The sequence below is a fragment of the Lepidochelys kempii genome, chromosome 2, assembly GCF_965140285.1.
Source record: "Lepidochelys kempii isolate rLepKem1 chromosome 2, rLepKem1.hap1, whole genome shotgun sequence".
NCBI lineage: Eukaryota > Metazoa > Chordata > Testudines > Cheloniidae > Lepidochelys > Lepidochelys kempii.
In genome coordinates, this window is record NC_136381.1 from 266,900,689 (window position 1) to 266,922,984 (window position 22,296).

General features: G+C 62.3%; 1 protein-coding gene across 1 annotated transcript in view; it reads left to right on the plus strand.

Annotated features, from left to right (window-relative positions):
* The window catches only part of MYO1G (myosin IG), a 62,921-nt gene that overhangs the window by 16,486 nt on the left and 24,139 nt on the right, over positions 1–22,296 (plus strand). Inside the window, exons 9-21 of the mRNA XM_073334895.2 lie at positions 1,479–1,685; positions 2,592–2,737; positions 3,779–3,893; positions 4,893–5,063; positions 5,707–5,777; positions 7,926–8,000; positions 8,980–9,112; positions 13,987–14,153; positions 15,060–15,267; positions 16,094–16,317; positions 16,728–16,872; positions 20,405–20,509; positions 21,021–21,134. Coding sequence (XP_073190996.1) covers positions 1,479–1,685; positions 2,592–2,737; positions 3,779–3,893; positions 4,893–5,063; positions 5,707–5,777; positions 7,926–8,000; positions 8,980–9,112; positions 13,987–14,153; positions 15,060–15,267; positions 16,094–16,317; positions 16,728–16,872; positions 20,405–20,509; positions 21,021–21,134 — 1,881 coding nt within the window. The remainder of the gene's footprint in view (positions 1–1,478; positions 1,686–2,591; positions 2,738–3,778; positions 3,894–4,892; positions 5,064–5,706; positions 5,778–7,925; positions 8,001–8,979; positions 9,113–13,986; positions 14,154–15,059; positions 15,268–16,093; positions 16,318–16,727; positions 16,873–20,404; positions 20,510–21,020; positions 21,135–22,296) is intronic.

A 22,296-nucleotide genomic window follows, 5' to 3' on the forward strand; every position in this document is an offset into this window, starting at 1 on the left:
GTGCCGTGTCCGGCCCGGCTAGCACAGATAGTGGTGGGGTCAATTTGGGGTAGGGTGCTGGTGGGGCCCATAGCAGAGATGAGGGGTGGGTCCAGCTGCCAACCTGATTGCACGCAGACACGGGCCCGCAGACGTATGGTGCCACATGTCCCCCCGAGGAACTGCCCCTGCCCCGCCTCTTCCCTGAGGCCCCTCCCCATTTCGTCCTCTCCCTGTCACTCGCTGCTCTCCCCCTCCACCCCGCCCCGCACCTGGGTCAGGAAGGACCCGCCTGCAGAGTTGGGATTGGGAGCTGCAGCCCCTGACGCAGGTAGGAGGCAGCCCCAGCTGAGTAGGGGATGGCTGGTGATGACCTGGCACCTCCCCCACCTGCTGTAACCAGATGTTGAGTGTCCGGTCCATAGATCTGACCGGATGCTGTCAGGTCTCCTTTTCGACCGGACTTTCTGGTCAAAAACCCGACACCTGGTCACCCTAGCCTCGGGCAGTGCAGTGACCTGACCCGCCTTAAAAGTGGCCACTCATAGGACCAAGTCCTGGCGATGGGGCCTTCACTCTCAGTCTGCAGAGCCAGGCCCCGTGCACCTCCATGTGGCCCCGTGCACCCTTCTAGCCTGTGACTGCGTCCGGGCAGGCTGGTGCCGGCTGACCCTGGGCAGGGAAATTGAGCTGACTTGCAGCAAGGGGTGAAGTTTGTGCCACTTCTGACATGACACAGGGCGGGCTCGTCACCTGCCTGCCCTACAACATGCTGGGTCCACTCCTGTGGCTGCCCCTCTGTGGGCCCTGAGCCTGGTACCCAGGCACCGGTCACACCTGTACTGGTCGGTGTGAACCACCCTCGTGGTTAACCCTCGGGATGGACAACACGAGGCATAAGGGAGCGGAGAATCGGGCCCTGCGTTTCTAGGCATCAGGTCTGTGCATGTTTGTCTGACGTCTGTCCATTGTGTGTCCTCGTGCGGGGTGTGTGCATTAGCGTCTCTGCACACGGTGTGTTTTCTATGCCCACTCAGGACCGTTCGCAAGGCTTAGAGCAGATATGTACATAAAAGGTTGTTACAAAGAGGAGGGAGAAGAATTGTTCTTCTTAACCTCTGAGGAGAGGACAAGCAACAATAGGCTTAAACTGCAGCAAGGGAAGTTTAGGTTGGACATTAGGAAAAACTTCCTACCTGTCAGGGTGGTTAAACACTGGAATAAATTGCCCAGGGAGGTTGTGGAATCTCCATCATGAGGGATTTTTAAGAGCAGGTTAGACAAACACCTGTCAGGAATGGTCTAGATAATACTTAGTCCTGCTACAAGCGCAAGGCACTGGACTAGATGACCTCTCAAGGTCCCTTCCAGTTCTATGATTCAATGATTCTATGTCCCAGTGTCCATGGGGCACCGGTGGCTTCCCCCAGCTCAGGCCCGTGCAGTGGGAAGCCAGTGCCCTCTCCCTGCTGATTGCGTCTCTCTCGCTGGATTTCCAGGGCAACGTGAGCTTCGTCGCCGAGGGAGACGCCGTGGAGATAGAGAACAGGGAGCTGGTCTCCCAGCTGGCGGAACTGACCTCCACCCGGCCGGAGAGCCTGCTGAGAACCCTGCTGTACCGTGCAGTGGCCACGGGCGGCGGGGAGGTCATCGAGAAGGGTCACAGCGCCAAGGAAGCCAACTATGCCAGGGACGCCTGCGCCAAGGTAAAGGGGTAGAGGACCTGGGAGCTGGGCCCTGCCGAGCCCCCATGCTGAGCCGCTGCAGGAACCATCCTTTAGCAGGGCAGTGCCCCTTTGTGACCTCCAGCTCGCCCCCAGCTACATATTGGATTCTCTCTCTCTCCAGGCCAGGCAGCTGTGGGGCAGGCTTCACCCTGTGCTGTGATGGTCACCCTGCCCACAAGAGACTGGGCATCTCTGGCTGCTCTGCCCTGGGCCTGTGGCACCCCGGCTAGTTTGCCATCCCGTGCTGATGGGGACTATGGATGCGTTAAATTAGGTCACTAAACTGGCAGCAGCCAGCCCCGCAGCCTGGAGTGGGGCTGTTCTGACGTGCCCCACATCCGTCTCCATCCAAGGCACCCACGCTGCCGTGTCAGGGAGCCTGGGAGGAAGAGTATGGATAGAAACAGGCCAGGGTCACAGGCCAGGAGCTGCTCAAAGCCCTTCCTGGGGTCAGCCGCTCCAGACAGCACCATGGCTGCAGCCATGTGGACGTGGCTGGTTATACCACGCTGGGGCACCGGTGGGGATCAAACCCAGAGCCTTCAGCTGCAAAAACCCCGCAGCCCCTGTGCTAAAGGTGCACCCCATCCTGCAGTAGGGTTAAGGCTTAGATCCACAGCAGCCACTAGGTGGCAGTAGAGTTGCACAGCCATGACATTTCATCCAGCAGGGGGCAGTAGTGAAACCTGCACATCAGCCTGCCCCACATGTCCCAGTGCCAAAAACTTGTCCCCGCCCCCGGAGGGCGTGGCTTAAGCATCGCCTGCTTCCGAAAGGTACAATGCCCCACACCTGGTGGAAAGAGTTTCACCCTTACCAGTCCCTGGGACTAGCTGCCAGGGGGAAACTTCCGCTTCATGGCGTCTCCCCCCGCCCCTCCCCCAGGCCATCTACGAGCGGCTTTTCTGCTGGATCGTGGGGCGCATCAACACCGTCATCGAGGTGAAGAACTACGACGCCCGGCTCCACGGCAAGAACACCGTCATCGCTGTGCTGGACATCTACGGCTTCGAGATCTTCAAAAGCAACAGGTAGAGCCCAGCCAGCCACCTCGGGCAATGCAGCCAGCCCAGCCGGAGGCCTGCCCAGCAGGACCCAGACCTACCCACCGCCTCCTCTCCCAGCATGCACCAGGGCTGGGGTCACGCCTGGGGCTGATTTGCTGGGGCTCGACCCTGGAACGGTGGGGAAGGGGGAGGAGGGCAGGTTGCCAGGGCCAGTGGCTCCAGGTAGCACGCAGCTGTTGATGTGCAGAGGGCCTTGGGGACACGCGTGGAGGAGAGGGAGAGCGAGGGCGGGTCGCTGGCCGCAGGGGTTCAGGCCAAGGGACCAATCCGCTGGGCTGGATGGTGGCTCCGTCTGCCTGCTGCTCCCAGGCCCGGTTCAGGGGACAGCCGCGGACTGTGCACTCCACTGACAGCTTGATCACAGGCTTGGCCCCCTCTCCTTCCCCCCAATGCAAGGCCATATCGGGCTGGGTCACTGGATGGCAGGTGCCAGTGGGTCAGGAGCTGTGCTGATCTGAGTGGGTGGGGCTGGGGGCTGCTGTGCCTCCTGGGGGGGGCTAAAGCAGAGGTGCTGCCCACCCAGGGCCCGGGGCACTCCTGGTGAGAGCTGAGGTGTTCACACGGACCCAGTTTCAGCCGGGGTCGCGTTGTAGCCTCCAGACGTTTCCTGCGCGTTTTGATTTGCTGTGGCTGCTTCTTCACTGCTCCCCTAAACTCCTGCGACGCGTTTCTGTGCGCTGGGCAGCAGCTGCTGCATTCCAGCCCAGAGGCAGCTGCATTGCAGTGACTCTTCACATGTCACGGCATGCAAAGTGCTTTGTTCGGAAGGTGCAGCACGGGGGGTTAGCGTGGAGTGGATCCTTCAGCCCAGCCCCCATGAACTGAATCCTTCCTTGGCTCTGGGCATGGGGTAGCCAGCACATCCAGCCAGCCCTGGCCCGGGAGCCCAGTGTGTTCTCCAGAGTGCGAGGTGGGGTGCTGCGTACAGTAGGGTGGAGGGATGGGGAAGGGGGTATGGAGTGAGGGGTGCAGACCGTGAGACTTGTGCACTTTGCTGGTTTGCAGCTTCGAGCAGTTTTGCATCAATTACTGTAACGAGAAGCTGCAGCAGCTGTTCATCGAGCTGATCCTGAGGCAGGAGCAGGAGGAGTATCAGCGGGAAGGCATTGAGTGGCAGCATGTGAGTGCAGAGCCCCATGGGGGGGTGGCGCCTGCTCAGGGGGCAGCGTGGGGGTGCCAGTGTCCCATTGGGGTGGGAGTTCCCCACCCAGAGGGCAGCGTGGGGGCGGAAGCACCCCACGTGATGGGGAAGGGCGAGGGGTCCCCGCCCGGAGGGCAGCGTGGGGGCGGAAGCACCCCACGTGATGGGGAAGGGCGAGGGGTCCCCGCCCGGAGGGCAGCGTGGGGGCGGAAGCACCCCACGTGATGGGGAAGGGCGAGGGGTCCCCGCCCGGAGGGCAGCGTGGGGCCGGAAGCACCCCACGTGATGGGGAAGGGCGAGGGGTCCCCGCCCGGAGGGCAGCGTGGGGGCGGAAGCACCTCACGTGATGGGGAAGGGCGAGGGGTCCCCGCTCGGAGGGCAGCGTGGGGCCGGAAGCACCCCACGTGATGGGGAAGGGCGAGGGGTCCCCGCCCGGAGGGCAGCGTGGGGGCGGAAGCACCTCACGTGATGGGGAAGGGCGAGGGGTCCCCGCCCGGAGGGCAGCGTGGGGCCGGAAGCACCCCACGTGATGGGGAAGGGCGAGGGGTCCCCGCCCGGAGGGCAGCGTGGGGGCGGAAGCACCCCACGTGATGGGGAAGGGCGAGGGGTCCCTGCCCGGAGGGCCATGCGGAAGGGCTCCTCCCAGCGATCTGTGTGACCCTCACCCAGGGCTAGGGGCAGACAGCTCCCCCAGGAGCAGGACAGCGAGAGCCGCTCCTGCCGGGGCACTGGGCCAGGAGCTCTGCCCCAGGGAGCTCTCGCCTGCTGGGGAATCAACTCCCGCCTGCTGCGGCCCCTGCTCTGAGCCAGCGACGTTGTCTCCCGAGGGGCCCGACACAGGCTTCTCCCGCGCCCGGCTCAGGGGTTCCATTGTTCACGGAGGGACCCTAGGCCAGGCTGTGACCACCCCCAGTGTGGGGGTCAACCCCAGAGCTCCCCCAGGGCCGTGCCCGGTAACCTCTGCCCTGCCCCCCTCAGATCGAGTACTTCAACAACCAGATCATCGTGGACCTGGTGGAGCAGCCGCACAAGGGCATCATCTCCATCCTGGATGAGGCCTGCCTGACCGGGGGCCAGGTCACCGACGCCATGTTCCTGGAGTCCATGAACACCAAGCTGGGCAAGCACCCGCACTACGCCAGCCGCAAGGTAACGCCCCACACATGGGCACCTCAGGGCCCGGGCTCAGATGGGGTCAGGGCTGAGCCCCACCGGCTAGGTGGGCGGGGGCTAGGCCGCCCACTGTGGGGAAGACAAAGGGCTCAGGAGTGGGAGGGAGACTGGGTCCTGCTAGGTGGGAAAGGCCCTTTGGGGGAGGGGGGCGCTGTCTCAGGGAGCTCCTTGGCTTCTGCAGGAGCGGGACAAATTTACCCTCCCTGTAACCTTAACACACACACACACCCCCCACAATCCCCAGCGCTTCTGGCTGGAGGGGTGGGAGGTTCCTCTCCTCTGAGTGGGGGCCAGAGGGTCGCTCACTGGTGCATTCTGGGTATGCTGGCACCTCGTGGGGCTGCCCGGTTCGTTGGCCTGGCACTGGGTGGGAGTGAAGTTGGGAGGGGGGGATTGCTGGGGCAGGGGAGAAGGGGGGGTGCAGGGCATGAGGACGGGGGCTGTTTCCCCATGCCAGGACAGGCATACCAGAGTATGGGGTACTGGCCTGCACTGGGGACAGGGCCTGTGTCTGCAGTGGTGCCCAGGCGGGTGGTGGGTTACCCCCCTCCCGCCGATGTGTGGGCACCCGACGCTGGCTGCCTGTGCCCTCCCGGCTCAGCCCACCGTGTGTTCGCAGCTCTGCACCACCGACAAATCCATGGAGTTCGGCCGGGATTTCCGCATCAAACACTACGCCGGGAACGTCACGTGAGTCCTGCCCCTGACCCCCGGGGTCAGGGTGACGCCCAGCGGGGTCCCACCTGGCGGCCTGGCATCTCTGTCCAATAGGGGCCCTGTCTGGAGAGTGGCAGGGGACTCCCTGCTGACCCAGAGGGCTGGTGGCTTAGTACCTGTCTGCAGGGGGTGAGAGACTGAGCCGGGCAGGCCGAGGAGGCACCCCACTCGGGCAGGTGGGTAGGATTGTGCCCTGCACACTGGACAGGATTTCCACCTGCAGACACCCCCAAGGGGTTGGTTTCTCAGCAGGTGACTGCTCAGCCCTCTTGGAAACCAGGCCAGATTTGGCCCCTCTGAGGCCTCTCCAGGCAAAGCTCAGATCCCCGGCCCCTTGGCAAGCTTTTGGCCTGTATCCTCCAGTCAAAGCCAGGGGCTCCCCTGCCCCCTCAGGAGACTTCCCCCCAGCTTGGCTGGGCTCACAGGCAGCAAGCGCTGACATGTTCTGCTCTTTCTCTCCACGGCTCTCGGCAGCTACATGACCCTCTCGGCAGGTTCGTGGCTTTCCCTCGCTAGCAGACCCCGCCGCTAGCCCCTCGCCACGCTCTGCAGCTAGTTCTCAGCCCCTTTCCCCCAGGCCCGCGTTCCCCAGCTCGTGTGCGGCTCTTTTCCAGGCCCCACTGAAATTGGTCTTGTCTCTGGCCCAGTGTGCTGCTCTGGGGGCAGGCTCCCCGGGCCTCTCCCCTCCCTGTGCCAGGATGTGCTGGGCTCTGGGCCCGGAGCTAGGCTGGCCGGGCGAGGGACTGTCCTGTGAAATTCTGGGCAGATCCCAAATGCCTCCCGTCGCTGATCCCAGGGGCCCTCACAGTCCAGCCTCCTCCTAGCCCGGACCAGGCGTCTCTCGGGGAGAGGGGTGCCCGGGTGGACTTCAACTCCGAGCCTAGAAGGGGAGATGAGTGTGCGAGGAGCCGGCTGGGGCACAGGAGCCTCCTGACGCAGGCACATGGGGGAGGCTGCCCCCACAGCCCCTTGCGGAGCTGCATTGCCGTTCACAAGGAGAGCCGCCTCCGCAGGGCTGCTTGCTCAGAGATTTCAAGGCTCATTGTTAGCTGGGCAGGGGGGAGGCCTGCGCCCTGTGTCAGGGGATCTTGAGTCAGGCAGAGGAGTCAAGCCCACAGCTTTGGTACGGGGAGCAAGCACAGGCCCCGGGCCATGTGCGCTTGGCTCCCTGGGGGTGGGAACGCAGGGCTGGGCAGGAGCGGGCATCGCTGGCTGTGCACCTGTGGGGAGTGCGTCTCCCTAGGGGCCGTGCTTGTGCACACGCATATGTGTGATATGTTGGGGGTGTGCGTGTGGGCACGAGTGTCTCCCTGAGGGGGTTATGCATGTGCACATGTGTGTGCACGATTGCACATCGGGGGGGATCTGGAAGGAGTGTGTGTGTGTGTTTGTACGTGGGTGAGTGTGCGTGTGTGTTTGCAGTGGGAGGGTAAAGGAGAGGAGGGTCTCAGGGGAATCCCTCGGCCATTGGGGAGTGTCAGTCCCGTCACGTCACCCTCTCTCCAGCCCCGTCCAGCTCTTCCCCGGAGCTCTGACTCTGCGTGGGCAAAGGCAATCAGCAATCGTTCATGCATGGCCCTGGGTTGCTGGAACCTGCTCGGTCGGGGGGAGGGAACAGCTTCCAGGACGCCGGGGTCCTCTCTGACTCTTTGCAGACCTCCCACGGGGACTTTAGCGTCCGTTTGGGCAGCTCGAGTCAGCCACCTCTCTAGGGTGAGGGCAGCCTCCTCCCCATCCCCAGGGTGTGTGTGTGGGGGGAGGCTGCAGTGTGGACCAAGGGGGTTATGGGTGCATGCTCAGGACACCAAGTGTGGCAGGATGCAAAACCGGACGCTCCCTGCATGACCAGGTGACCCAGGTGCCACCGTTTCAAAATGTGCCTGTGAGGACACTGCTCCTTTTAAGCCTTAAGGGTGCCACAATAATTTTTAGTGGCAAAACCCCCATGGTGCGATAACCACCAGCCCCTTCCTCCCCTCCCTGTGTCTGCCCTAGCAGGATCCCAGCTGCAGCCCATCCTGGGCTGAGGGGTCCGAGTGGAGGGACAGCACCTGCCTCCCCATAGCACAGGGGAGCAGCTGGGGTTGGAGGTGACCGTGCCCCCGTTGCTCTGAATTGCAGGTACTCGGTGGAGGGGTTTATCGACAAGAACAAGGACACCCTCTTCCAAGATTTCAAGCGGCTGATGTACAACAGGTGAGGGCTCCGGAGGCCTGCTGCACGCCCAGGGGGCTGAGCCTCACCGGGCACATGGGGCTGGCCTCCGAGCCTCAGCTCTGGAGAGGGAGCGAGAGCCGCAGCAGGAGAGATTCTGCGGGATCAGGGGGTCTGGTGCTGCAGAAGGGGCTCAGCCTGGCTGCCCTGAGACATGCCTCCCCTGTCGAGCCACAGAGCAGGTACGGTGCAGGCAGCTGCCCCCACCAGGGTGTCTCGGCCATGACCTAGCGGGGACCTCGGTCTCGAGGCCAGTTAGCCCTCAGGCTCCCTGCCGAGGCTCCCAACGAGGGGGCTAACTGTGAGGATGGGCACCGGAGCCAGGAACAGCCCTGACTCATCTCCCACAGGCCGCCCATTGGCAAGCAGTGGGCCGGCTTTGTCCAGCGGGAGGGGCTCTGAGTCCTGTTCCCTTGACTGAATCCAGGAGGCAGAGGGGAGCAATAATGGGCTGGGAGCTCCTGGAGCCGGAACAGCCTGGGGGCAGTTGGGACAGGATCCAAACCCTGGCTGGGTTCCCTCGCCGTTGATAGCCGTACATGGGAGGCCAATTTTGCACAGGGCAACAGCAGCCTTATGGAGCTTCCTAACTCCTGGGCAGCGCTGCACCTTCCTCTGTGCCACCGGGTGGCGCCCTTCCTTTAAACGAACCACCTCAGTGGCTCTACCTGGGGAGCCTTGGATCAGGATCTGGGCCCTGTGGCCCGTTTCCATCTCAGGATCCTGCTCCCCCTGTGTCTCTCCTGGCACCAGGGACCCCTGCTCTGGGTCCAGGCAAAGGCCCAGGAGGCTGGAGGGAATATAGGGGACGGGAGGGGAGCTCCCCACAAAAGTCTTCTGCCTGCAGTAACTCCCTGGACAGCAGAGACGAACGGGGCCCGTGCTCTCCCCTCACCCTGGTGTCCCCGTCCTTGACCGTCGGCTTCCCGGCCCCTCATGCTCCTTGACGATCTCTCCCCAGCACAGACCCTGTCCTAAGGGACATGTGGCCAGAGGGCGAGGTCAGCATCACTGAGGTGACCAAGCGCCCCCTGACGGCTGCCACCCTCTTCAAGAACTCCATGGTGGCACTGGTGGAGAACCTGGCCTCCAAGGTAACCCCCCACCCCACCCCGGCTCCTCCTTGGTCATCTGCTTCACCAGGACTCTCTGGCTGCTGCTGGCAGTGAGCAGGGCTGGCCAGAGGTCCCACAGTGTCCAATGTGACTGAACAATAGGATACCCCACCTGCAAGGGGGTTCCCCCCCCAACGCCCTCCCTGGGCTGCCTCCTCCCACCTCCTGCCGTACACCCACAGGAGATGCTCCTTGGCCTCTAGCCGCCTCCTGTGTCTGGACTGGGAGCCTGGAAGGACCTTCCCAGGGGAGTCGGGGCGCTCGGCTCCTGGGGCCAGTGTCATGCGGCAAGCAGGGCCCTACACAGCCACAGAGCTTGCCTAAGTCCATGGTGGCCACTGGCTGCATGTAGGGATGGGAGATTGGCAAAGGTGGGATACCCCGAGATAGGTCTGGGCCCGGGGCCTCCCCCCGGTTCCAGGCTGGATTCTGTGTCCCTTAGCAGGCAGAGTCAAGCCCAGGCAGGCTGAGGTTCGGGATCCAGCCTCTCCCAGATCTCAGGGAGTTCTGAACAGCCGTTCGGAGGGGAAGGCTCCGGCTCTCAGGCCAGAACCTGGATCCAGGCTTGGCATTTGGGGTTATGCTGTAACAGTGTCCCTGCACCTCCCTTCCCAAATATGTCTGCCACCTGGGCGCTTCCTGGAGTGCCCTGTCCCCGAAGGGCCCAAATCCCAGGAGAGGGGCAGGCCTCCTGGCATTTCCAGCCCCACACGCCTAGGCTGCCCCTAGTGCACCTCCGAGGCCCTGCTCCTCGCCCGTCCTGCACTGACCCCTCCAGTCACAGAGCCGCCACCTCGCGGCCCCCTCCCTGCCCAGCTTCTCTAAGCCACCCCCCACGGGTGGCAGCATGGCTGGCCGGCAGGACACCCAGCCATACATCTCCCACCTGCTCTGCTCCCCTGCAGCCTGTGAGCTTGCTTGGTGGCTGGGTGCTGTGGTGATTGGGCAGGGGCGAGACAGCTGGATGGTTCCCCCCATCCTTCTGCCCTCGTCCCCGTGTGACGGTGGGAGAGCCCCGGATGGATGAGGTCTGGGAGCATGCCATGCTTGCTCCTGCCAGAGGGGGAGCTGTTGAGTGCCACGAGGGCCTCCCTTCCCAGGAACCAGGTCCTCCACCTGTCTCTGCCCTCTGAGGCTGCTCCCTTCCCTCCCCGGATTGGCCCGCTGCTCCTGAGGGTCATTTGATTGGCTAACTGATGAGTAGCTCCACCCGGGCTTCTTAAAGGGCCAGCTCCTAAGAGGGCACTGTTAGCCCCTGGAGTGTAGCCACCTGTGGGTTTGATTCCTGCAGGTCAACCAGGTCTGAGTGCGAATCCTGGCTCACTCAGCAGCTGAGGGCCCCTGAGAGGCCCCGACAGAGGCTGCCTGCTGGTTCTTAGCCAAAGCCAAGTGGCAGATTGGCCAGTGTAGCCAATTCTGAACAGCAGCATCCCCCAGCCCTGACCCGGTCCTGCCCTCCACCGACCCTCTGCCCCGGCCACAGCCTGCACACGCTCCATTCAATTAGCTGTTTCCTTTGGTTGTTTCACCGCAAGGATAAAGAACTGATTTAAAGGGGAGCGCGTGTGTCTGGCTGAGTGGAGACACGCGGAGACCCCAGCTGCCTTGGCAACGGGCAGCAGTGAATAATACCCATGAATCATTTGGCATTTGCTCCCATTTCTGATCGGGAACCTGCTCCCAGAAGCTGCAGCAGCTAAAATTAGCCCTCGGTAGGAAGAGAAGTAGTGAGAGGTGGGGGAGGGAGCCAAGGAGAGAGTTGGGGGCGGGGAGCCCAGATGTGTGTCGCTGGACCAGACAGACGTGCACGTGGATCCAGGCTGGCGCAGAGCCACCCAGACACCCATGGGCAGAGGCATGCAGAGAGAGGCACATGCCTGGATGCATCCCCAGCCAGACATGGCCAGGCAGGCGGAGATGTATGCATAGACGTGACATGTAGACACGTGGCCACCCAGCCATACCTGCATGGATCCACGCAGACTTAGAGCGAGAGACACACAGCCATGGAGGTGTATATGTGCGATGGATGCACACAGGGACGCACACTATCCATGTACGCACACTAAAGCAGACCCACACATGCATGGAGACACCCCTAGCTAGCCGGCACTTGTTTGGCTGCTGGGCTGGCCGTGGGGATGGGACTTGGCTCGGGCTTGTGGCACAGGTGTGGGAGGAGGGCTGGGCTGAGCCTGGCACTGGAGAACACAAGCCCTGGGCGGTGCTGGGTTGAGTGTTCCTCACTCCCCGCTTCTCTAGCTGCTCATTAGCTCTGCCTGGGCACCTGCTGCTGATGCTGTCACTGGCAAGCTGATGTCTCAACCAAATTTAGCTCCTGTGTGAGCTGCAGCGAGGCTCAGAGCCGTGATTATGTCTCCTGGATCGACCCAGCTGGAGCGGAGGAGCCGCCTGTCCCTGTCCCATGGCTGCAGCACTTCTCCCATCCATCGGGCCAGAAGGAAACACTGTCCCGGCTGATACTGTAACAGCATGTTGCACTGGGCTGCACACTGTAAGCCATGAGAGCACCATGGGGACAGCTGTGAAGTGGCCCCCCTGCTCCCATAACACAGCCCCTACCATCTGAGCTACAGGAGAATCCCTTCCAGCAGTGTGGGGCTTATGACACACAGCTGAGCAGTTCTGATCTGTCTAGCAGAGGGCAGTGGTGACACACACTGGCCAGCCGCGTACAGCACAGCCTGCCCCAAGACGATGCCCCCACCGCCCTGCCCAGGGAGCTCCCATGGGACATTCGGAGCAGGTTGGCACTGTGCATCCAGGGCAGGACCGGAGCGGTGGGGTGGGCAGGGCTCACAGGAGCTCACAGTGCCCTCAGCTGGCCCCTCTTCTCCCTGCAGCAGCACCCCGAAAGGCTAGGGGAGACACTCTCCCCCGGCCCTGACTGCCCTAGGGACGGGGGTGTTGTCCCTCACGGGCACCCGTCCTCTCCAGATCTCTCTTGGCACCACCTGGCTGCTTTGAGAGTAGGGGGCTGCACTTCAGTTGGGGAACACAGGTGAGGCACTGCCTGCGGCTTCCCTGGGACTGCCCCTGGTTGCCCACGGCCAGGTTCATGAGTTTCCTCTGGTTACCCCCTCCCCCTCAGTGAGTTCTGAACCATGCTCGTGGGGAGCTGAGTGGGGCTGGGGCTGTGACAGTCCCCGGGGCCTGTATCCACGGGGTTGGGGCTACACCCCTAGCTTTGGAGCGGTGTCTAGGAGGAACCCTTCAGTGTGCCGCACCCCGGGGCTCTCGCTCTTCCGCCAGGGTTGGTCATGCACCCTCAGCCCCTTCGAGCCTGAACCTCTGGGCCTCCAGCACCCCCATGAGCTCTGCTCAGTGAGTCCAGCCAAGCTGAACTGAGGGAGACCTGCCCACTCTGCAGGGGCTAACATGCCTGGCCAAGCGCGGGCAGTGCCGTTTACATGGCGCTGTCAGAACGGGCACTGGTCGCCTGGCATGCAGCCTAGCAACCCTTAGCTCAGCCCAGAGAGCTGCAGGTTAAAGCCTAGACCAGTTTGGTCAGCCCAGTGCTGAGCCCCGGCTCTGTCTCCATCTGCCCGCCATGGTCAGCTCCCAGCTGAGATCACCGAGGCCTTCCAGCTCACACCTTCCCGGGCCTTGTTCTCCAGCTTCCCTGTGGAGAGGTGGGGAAATCCCCCTCCCTCTGGGTCCTTGGTCACCAGGCCTCAGTAGCCCGGTGATTGGCTTTGCCGTCGTCTTCTCAGATTTTCCATCGGTCAGCCTTGGCCAGTCGTTTTTAACGCCCCAGCCCGGCTCAGACAGCTGCGTGACGGTCATACCTCTATCTGCCGGCCTGTCCTGAGAGCACACAGTCCCTTCTGCCCACTAGGTAACTGCGCAAGCTATAGGGGAAACTGAGGCACGCAGTGGCATCATAAAAATATTACAGAAAATTCCCATTTCATCCCTTTTCCCTGCTCACACGTGGCCCAGGCATGCCAAGGGGACAGGGATGGACCATGCTGAGGGGGCGGGGATGGGCCAGGCCTGGCTGGTTCTCTTATTGGAGCCAAACTGCAGCCTCAGCAGTGATAGTTGTTTCTCAGGCCCCAAAGCTCTGAAATTACCCGGCTGCCCAGACCCCAGATAGATGCTGCCTGCGCTGTGCCCCTGTGAAGAGACATGTGGGGGTGTGGGGGGGTGAGCGTCACCGCCCCCTGCTGGATAGTGTGTGTGCTGCGGCACACGATTGGCCCTGGGCTTGGCGGTGTGGCCGGCAGAGCCCAGGCCAGGCGCTCTTTGTGGAGCCACAGAGCCATTGGGCTCACCCTGTCGCTCCCCTTGGAGGGGCACGTTTCCCCTCTGGGGCGGCAAGGCTCACACCCAGGCACCAAGCGCACCCTGCCGCTGTCCCAGCCCTGCGGGGCTTCCGCCTGCACCTCCACTTCCCAGCGCCTGGCAGACCCCAAGTCTAGCCCCCTGCCCCACTCTTTGGCTGGCCCTGGGCAGCCAGCCCCGTCAGCGCCCCTCGGCTCACCCTGCAGCGGGGGGATCCCCTGGGGCCGCCCTGCCTTTCCCAGGCTTCTCGTGGGTGGGTCTCTGGAGACAGAGGCCTCGAGGGGCACCCACTCATTCCCAAAGCAGGTGACCCCTCCTTTCCCCTCCCGCCAGCCCTGGGGTCCTTCCCCACTCGTCCCCACATACGACCTGGCCTGGCACCGCTCCCCCCGCTCCCTGCCCAGCCATCCTGGGGGCTCCTCCCGACACCCCCTGCACTGGCATCCCCTCTCCAGAGCCTCAGTCCCTTGCCCCAGAGCCACGGTCCCAGCAGCCGCTCGAGGGCCCCTCCCACGGTTTCAGTGGCACCCCCCCTCTCCCCCCAGGAGCCGTACTACGTGCGCTGCATCAAGCCCAACGACCAGAAGTCGCCGCTGCTCTTCGACGCCGAGCGCTGCCGCCACCAGGTGGAGTATCTGGGCCTGCTGGAGAACGTGCGGGTCCGGCGGGCCGGCTTCGCCTACCGGCAGCCCTACGGCCGCTTCCTGCTCAGGTACCTGCCCCCGCTGGCCCGCCCGCCCCATCCTGCTTCCCCTGGCCCAGCCACCCTGGCCCCACACCATAGCTCCCTGCTGCCCTCTGCGGAGCCTCCCCTTCCCGCTCCAGCTGGCCCAGCTGCACCTCCCCGTCCTGCCACCATCGGCTCCTGGCTATCCCACCCCATCCTGATTTGGGGCTGCATAAGTAGGGGCATTGCCAGCAGATCGGGGGACGTGATCGTTCCCCTCTATTCGACGTTGGTGAGGCCTCATCTGGAGTACCGTGTCCAGTTTTGGGCCCCCCACTACAAGAAGGATGTGGAAAAATTGGAAAGAGTCCAGTGGAGGGCAACAAAAATGATTAGGGGACTGGAACACATGACTTATGAGGAGAGACTGAGGGAACTGGGATTGTTTAGTCTGCAGAAGAGAAGAATGAGGGGGGATTTGATAGCTGCTTTCAACTACCTGAAAGGGGGTTCCAAAGAGGATGGCTCTAGACTGTTTTCAGTGGTAGCAGATGACAGAACAAGGAGTAATGGTCTCAAGTTGCAGTGGGGGAGGTTTAGGTTGGATATTAGGAAAAACTTTTTCACTAGGAGGGTGGTGAAACACTGGAATGCGTTTCCTAGGGAGGTGGTAGAATCTCCTTCCTTAGAGGTTTTTAAGGTCAGGCTTGACAAAGCCCTGGCTGGGATGATTTAGTTGGGGATTGGTCCTGCTTTGAGCAGGGGGTTGGACTAGATGACCTCCTGAGGTCCCTTCCAACCCCGATCTTCTATGATCCTGCTGCCCTGTGCTGCACCTCCCCTTCCCGCTCCGTCCTGACCCCGGTCCCCACCATGGGTCAGAGCTGCCCCTTCCCCGGAGGCCAGCCCGGCTGCTCTCTGTGCTCAGGACCTTGCTGTCTCAATGCTCAGGTATAAGATGACCTGCGAGTACACGTGGCCCAACCACCTCATGCCCACGGACCAGGAGGCCACACAGGCCCTCATCAACCAGCACGGCTTCCAGGATGACGTGGCCTATGGTCACACCAAGCTCTTCATCCGCATGCCCCAGACCCTCTTCTGCCTGGAGCAGGAGCGGGCCCAGCTCATCCCCATCATCGTGCTCCTGCTGCAGAAGGTGAGGGGGTGCTGGAGGGGTGTTGCTGAGCTGCTCTACCCGCCCCCCCCAGGCAAAGAGAAGTGATCCCCTCCGTGTGTGTGAGGGAGTTAGAGCAGGGGGAGACAGGACATGGGCACAGGGGAGGGCAGGGAAGGGCGGGCACTGCCCGTGATCCGGCAGGTACCTAATGGAGCTGGGTTGCTGGCAGGCAAGGTCCGATGAAGGGGCGCAGTGCTGAGGTTGGGCCCCAGGTGCTCGCTGTGCCCTGTGGGTGCAGTCCCCTGACTGTGCTTGCCCCACTCCACAGACTGTGCCTCTGCCCGGACTACATCTCCCATGATGCACCACAGCCTCTCCCCATGACTGAGCCACCTGTGGTTCTGATAGTAGAAGGTTTGGTTCAAAACTCTTCAGCCAGCCCAGGCTGGGCTCCCAGGCCCTAGAGCCACTGTGCTATGGGCTGCCTTTTTCCTGCTGTCATTCCCTCTGCGTTTTCACGTCAATGCCAACAGCTCCTTCACTTCCTGCTCTAAATGGTTGTGCGACATTGCCACGTGCGAAACAGCTGCTGCATCCCACCCCAGAGGTGGCTGCCCTTTGGTGGTGGGTGGAGGGATCCCCATGTGCCTGGTTTGTAAAGGGCTCTGGAATCCTCCTGCGGCAGAGAGAGGAGACATGGTGTGGGGCTGGAGATGGCCCCATGGTTTGTGTGGCTCTGAACGCAAGAGTCGCTGGCCGTGGGGTTTTCTCCTGATGGCCGCAGGGCACTGGGTGTGGGGTCCTGGGGGCTGGCATGTGAGGCCCTGCCAGCAGAGCTGTGACTGGGTCTGTGTGTCTGTCCCAGGCGTGGCGGGGGGCCCTGGCCCGGCGGCGCTGCCGGTACCTGCGTGCCATCTACACCATCATGGGTTACTACAAGCGGCTCAAGGTGAAGACATACCTGCTGGAGCTGGTGCACCGCTTCCAGGCGGTGCGCAGCATGGCCGACTATGGCAAGAGCGTGGAGTGGCCCGACCCACCGGCGGTGCTGATGCAGTTCCAGGAGAACAGCAAGCTGCTCTTCCGCAGGTAACGCCGGGGGGTGGCACCCTGGACGCACGCCCTGCTCCCCCTGGGCCCCTCGCTGACGAGGCTAGAATCAGCCACAGTGCAGCCTGGCAACCGTCCCCCGCCACCCCAGCTCAGCCCATGCCCCTCGCTCCTCTCCCACAGCCCCCTGGCTACCCCACGCCTCGGCCCGTGCCCAGCTGACTAGTAGGCAGTGATTGCTTCATCCCCACGGGATATGCCCAGTGGCAGCCGGGCACGATGCTTTACGATAAGCCGAGGAGAGCAAATGCAGGCCCCCGGCTCGCAGCCTGCCCGGGGGGGATGCTGTGCGCGAGGCTGCCCCCTAGAGGCTAGGGCGCTGCGCTCAGGGGTGGACCAGGAGCCTAGCAGGGCAGCCAGGATCCCTGAGCCCCCTCCCCTCGCTGCAGGTGGCGAGCCAGACAGATCGTGAAGAACATCCCTCCCTCGGACATGGCGCAGATCCAGGCCAAGGTGGCGGCCATGGAAGTGCTGCAGGGCTTGCGCAAAGACTGGGGTTGCCAGAGGAACTGGGGCCGGGATTACCTGTCGTCGGTGAGTCTTTGGCCCGGGGAGCTGCTGGGCCAGTGACGCTGGCAGAGTGGGCTCGGGATGGGAGGCAGGTGGGGAATTGGCGTGGCCTCGGTGATCCAGCAGGGGGCGCTGCTCTCTTGGAAGGGGGCAGGGCATCCTCCTGCTCCCATGCTGTGAAAGCAGCACTGGGGGAGGTGGGTGCTGTGCTCAGAGGGCTTCCCAGCTGGGCGAGGGGCGGGGGAGGCAGCTGCCCGCCCGAGCATCTGCTCTCGACGCCCACAGGTGCTTTCTGCTGCCAGGCTCCAGTTGCCATAGCGACAGGCTCTCGTTACAGCCCCGTTTCTCTCTTTGTTTCTCCCGGGCTGGTCCCCTGTGCCCCTCCTCCTCTGGGCTCTCCTGGCTCTGCCCCCTCGCCCCTCCCATGTCCAGGCTGAGAAGGAATGGCTGGGGGTCCCTCGGCTTGCGCAAGCCAAGCAGCGTGTGGCTGGGAGGAGACCCCAGGAGCGGTACCAGTGACAGCGTTCCTCTCTGTGAGTCCGTACCCCTGTACAGTGCAGGGGGCGCGGGGCCGCCCGCAGGTGGTGCCCATCTGACACTGAGGAGCCTGGGCGCTCCTGTAACTATCAGGGGTCCCGGCCAGATTCCAGCTTTGAGGTACGTTCTGGCACCCATTGTGGCTTCAGCTAGATGCAACGTTTTCTTTGATTTTTTTTTTTTTGGCCACGTTGCTGCGGGATGTTAAACGGCAGCTGCGTCCCACCCCAGAAGTGGCCGCATTTTTGTGCTACTCCATCTCCATTCCGCCTCAGCCCACTGTGTGGTGCGGCTCCCTTCTGCCTAGTGCCAGGCTGAGTGCCAGTGTGCAAGTCCTTCTCTTTGCCTCCCCGGTTGGTACTGCCAGGGTGACTCTGAGCTCCAGTGTCTCTCAGTCACTGGGTTGTGGGCAGAGTGTGGGGGGGGTTCACCCACCCCCCACTTGTCTGGATCTGGAAACAAAACTCCCCATCCCTCCTTGGTAGGGTCATGTGCCAGGCTAGTTGGCAACTAGGCTGCAGTGGGGTGACAGGTCTCCCCTGGGGATCAGGGTCATCCCTTCAATTATGCCAACCTGGACCAAGAGCTGCCCACCACCACGCTGCCCACGCTGGGCATTGACTGGCCTCTTGTTCTCCTCTGGCTCAGCAGCCTGCCAGGAGCAGGTGCCTCCTTGCTACACTGAGAGGCCTTTTGCTGCCTACTTCCTGCTCTGGCAGCTGTTCCCTGGGCTGTGGCTCAGCTCCCCAGAGGGGCCCCAGTGTTCCTTTCCCCTGGGAGGATCCAAGCCAGCATGTTTCCAGGGAACTCAATGGGGGGAGGGGGGGGGCACGGGTCTGGCTGTGTTTGTGTGTGGCCAGAGACCTACACTAGCTGGCTGTGTGTTCATCTGGGGGGGATGTCTGCCCGGTGTGCTTTGGGCAGGCATTGTGTGTGTCTGTGTGAGTGAGAGCAGGAGTTCTGTGTTTGCCTGTGTGCATATGCTGGGCGTCTGTCTATGCCTGTGTGCGTCTCTGTGCGTGTAGTGTGTGGCTCCGTGGGAGCGTGCGGGGCCTGTTCTGGGTGTGTCTGGGCCCATGTGCGCCACTCGTGTCCGGGGGTGCATGGGGCGGGGAGTTGGGGCTGTGCCTGGCTCTCCAAGTCCCGCACTCTGAGTGCTGCGTCTCCCTGAACAGCGGGCATCCACATCTCCAGATGCACCTGCCTTTCGCCAGGAATGGGAGGTTGTCTCCAGTAGCTCTCGCTCGGGCACTCGGAGAGGCTAGATTGTTCCTCTCCAGCCGACAAAGCCCCACGCTGCTGCCGGCTGAAAGCGTTGGCTGTACGGGACCCTGCCCATGGGGGCTGAATTAACCCCACAGCTGGCCCCGCCATGGCCACATGGCACTTGCTGGTCAAACAGGGCCTGTGTGGTGGAAATCTCCCGGCCCCACCAGTGAATTCACCCCGGCAGGGCTCTGAACACTGGGATGGTCCCCACAAGGAAGCACAAGGCAGCGGAGCAGATACCCTGCAAACCCCTTCCGGTCATTTCATGCCAGGAGAGGAGTGTGTGTGAGTTTGATTTGGGCCTGATTCTGATCTCACGCTGTCTGCTTCGCCGTCCCTCCTGATTTACACTGCTGTGGCTAGCAGCAGGATCAGGCCCTTGTGTCTGAGCCGAGAGTAAACGCCTCTGCGGGTGGCTGCTGCTGTTTATGGTTTCGTGCTAGTTTGCCATAGGACTGGATCATAACAGCTCTTTGATTGGGCCCGTCAATCCAGAGTGCTCCACAAATTCCGTGCACACCGCTGGAATGCAGCCACCGTAATAACACGCAGCTGCGTAATTTAGGTCAGGCCGTGAAGGATCCTGTATCCTCTGGGACCTTTAGGAATGAGTTGGAGGAGAGGAAGCCAAGGAAACTGGCTGTTAAATGTGTCGGTGGGCTCTGAGGCAAAGGCAGTAGCCAGGCCCACAGACTGGATGCATAGCCTGGCTCTACATACAGAGCTGCACCTGCTAAGCTAACACTTTCACTTAAGTTGTAATCAGCCTGTGGAACTCACTGCCACAGGATGATACTGACATCAAGAACTGAGCAAGATTCCAAAAGGCTGTTTATCTGGCTAACAGGACTATCCAGAGTGACCATTGTTAATGCTAACACACTCCTGCTTTGGGGCTCGAACCAACCTCTTGTGTTTAGTGATCAGGGTGAGACCTACTGTGGGGAGCACATCTGCTCCTGTGGGTTCCGACACCTTCCCCTCCAGAGCACCTAGCACTGGCCCCTAGGAGAGCCAGCAGGCCGGACTAGACTGTCCTTGGCCTGACCCAGTTTCTAGGCTCCCAGGGTGGACACCGGCACTTGGATTTAAACCTGTTTGGCTTTAGTGAGCTCAGAAGTGCCAGCTAACCCGACAAAACCGGCTCCAAACCGGTATGGGAGCAAGGCACGGGGGCCTTCTCATCCCAGCTGCCCATTGGGCATGGAGAGTGAACACATGGGGTGGGGGTACCAGTTTAACTCAAAGGGCTTGTAAAGCACGGCACGGAGCCAGGGCCATCCAGGGGCCTATCAGGCTGGGGGAGAGGAGTGAGCTCAGGGCTGGGGAGGCATCAAGGCCGTGGGAATGGGCCCGGAGGGTGCTACCACGGGGCAACAGATCCCAGCTGGGCATGGGTGGGCAAAGGGCTGGAGACTGAGTGGGCCTGCTGTGGGATTTTCTCCTCCCCACGGGTATCACTTCAGTGCTGACCAAGAGGGAAGAGCATCAGCAGCTGACTCCTCGGCTCCCCCTGCGCGGGTCTCCCAGTCGAGTGCCGAGCAGCTCCTGCCCTGCTTAGCTCCAGGGAGCCGCTGAGCGCGCAGCACGCCGTGCTACCGGCAGAGTCGCGCTCAAGCTAGCGAAAGCCCCTTCCTGCTCCGTGCCGAATCAGCCTGCCTCCTGCACAGGTAGCTCTGCCTCCCCCTCGGCATGGGGAGATCCCTCTCTGCCTGACGGAGCCTCTCCCCGGTTCTGTTCTGCTCTCCAGGTGGCTGAAAACCCTGTCATGGCCACCCAGTTCGCCAGGAGGGTGCAGGCCCTGAAGGACAAAGTGCACTTTGGCTCGGTGCTGTTCTCCTGCCATGTCCGCAAGGTGAGGAGCCTGGTGCAGCAGGGCCCCCTGGGGGGCTGGGCCCCCCTCCCTCCTGCCATGGCCTGCACTGTGTGCTGGACACTGCCTGCCTCAGCCCCTCCAGCCTGGGGAGACCCCCTCTCCGCCGGCCCGGAGAATGGCAGGATCCAGCAGGAGTTCTGGGCCCACCTGCATCCATAGTGCTGATGGGCCGTTTCCCCACACACACACACACACACATGGGGACCCCATTCTGCCTGGTCCTCAGCACCCTTGTTTCTCCAAGCAGCCAGGGGTGAGGAAGGTTTGGGATCGGGTGTCCGTGAGAGTGGAGCACTGAGTGGCTGCTCCTGGGAGGGTAGGAGGGAGCCCCCCTCCCCAGCAGGGTTGGGGCACATGGGAGCGGGCAGGGAGCTGGGGACCCCTGGGCAAAGTCCTGCCTGCAGGCTGGCCTGGCTGCCTGCCTCTTACTCAGGGCCCTGGCTGTGTTTCTCCCCCAACTCCAGGTAACTTTGTCTCCCCTGCCATGCAGATCAACCGCTTTAACAAGAGCAGGGACCGGGCCATTCTCGTCACGGACCAGCACCTCTACAAGCTGGAGCCCAAGAAGGAGTACAAGGTGATGCGGACCCTGCCTCTGAGCATGGTGAGTGCCCCATGAGCTGGGCCAGGGGGTGCCGTAACCCTCAGGGACTGGTCCGATGCAAGGGGCTGCTCTGACAGCAAGGCCCCTGTCTGCATAGCGGGGACAGCAGGGCAAGGGTCCCTGATACAGCCCACAGCTGTGCCCTGCCGGGACCCCTGCCAGGCCGAGAGGGGAGCTGAGCCTCCGTGACCCACTCAGTCCTGGGGCTCTCTGCCAAGGCTGCCGGCCAGGGGACAGGGAGTGTCTCACAGGCGTGGACACTTGAATGTGGAAACAAGAACAATGGGATCTTTATGTCAGTCATGCAAGGGAGAAGACAGCAGTAGCAGGGGGTGCCCATGGGATTTCCCCCCAAGGAAGGCATGGATGACGCTGGGAGAGCATGGGGTCTGTTATACCAGCACACAGCTCGTGGGGCGGCTTGAGCCCTCCCATCTCCTCTGGTGGATCATCAGCAGGCTGGGTACCACGGCCAGCAGCCCTGATCGAAGCCAAGTGGGCACAGCAGAGATGGAGAAGACCAGGCTCAGCTGCTCTGTCCCCCTTCCAGTGCTGGCTGGGGGCAGTAGTGGGATTTCTTGAGACTCCTGAACCCCAGTGCAGACAAGCAGGGTGGTTAGGGGCAGCGTTGCTGGAAGTTGATCCCGAAGCAGCTGGAAAATGTCCTTTCATGGGGAAAACCAAGACCTGGGTAATGAGGCAGAATCCCAAATGCCCTTCCCAAGATATTCAGCACAGCATCTCTGAAGGTCCTTTTCTTCAGAGTCCATGTCCCGCCTGACTGCGATCCCATAACACCCCGGTGCTCTTCTAAGGAGCGCTGAACAGAGCAGCAAGCTGAGATGCAGTGACTTGCCCACAGAGCCAGGAACTAAACCCAGGACTCCCAATGCCTCATCCTCTGCTCTAACCATTAGCTGCTGCTCCTTCCCGCAGCCACCTCTGTGGTGTTACAGTGAATAGCACTGAGGGGCAGAGGGCACCATGCTACTACAGCATTAAACCTGGACAGGACGCAGCAGCAACAGCGTCACCACCCCAAACGGTCAAAAATCACGAGACAGGCGTCAAACACCTGCCTTGCTCTGCAGCTTGGGGCATGGGTCGCTTGGCAGGATCATCTAGGCATCGCTCACCAAATCAATTCCCTGCCATCGCAGGG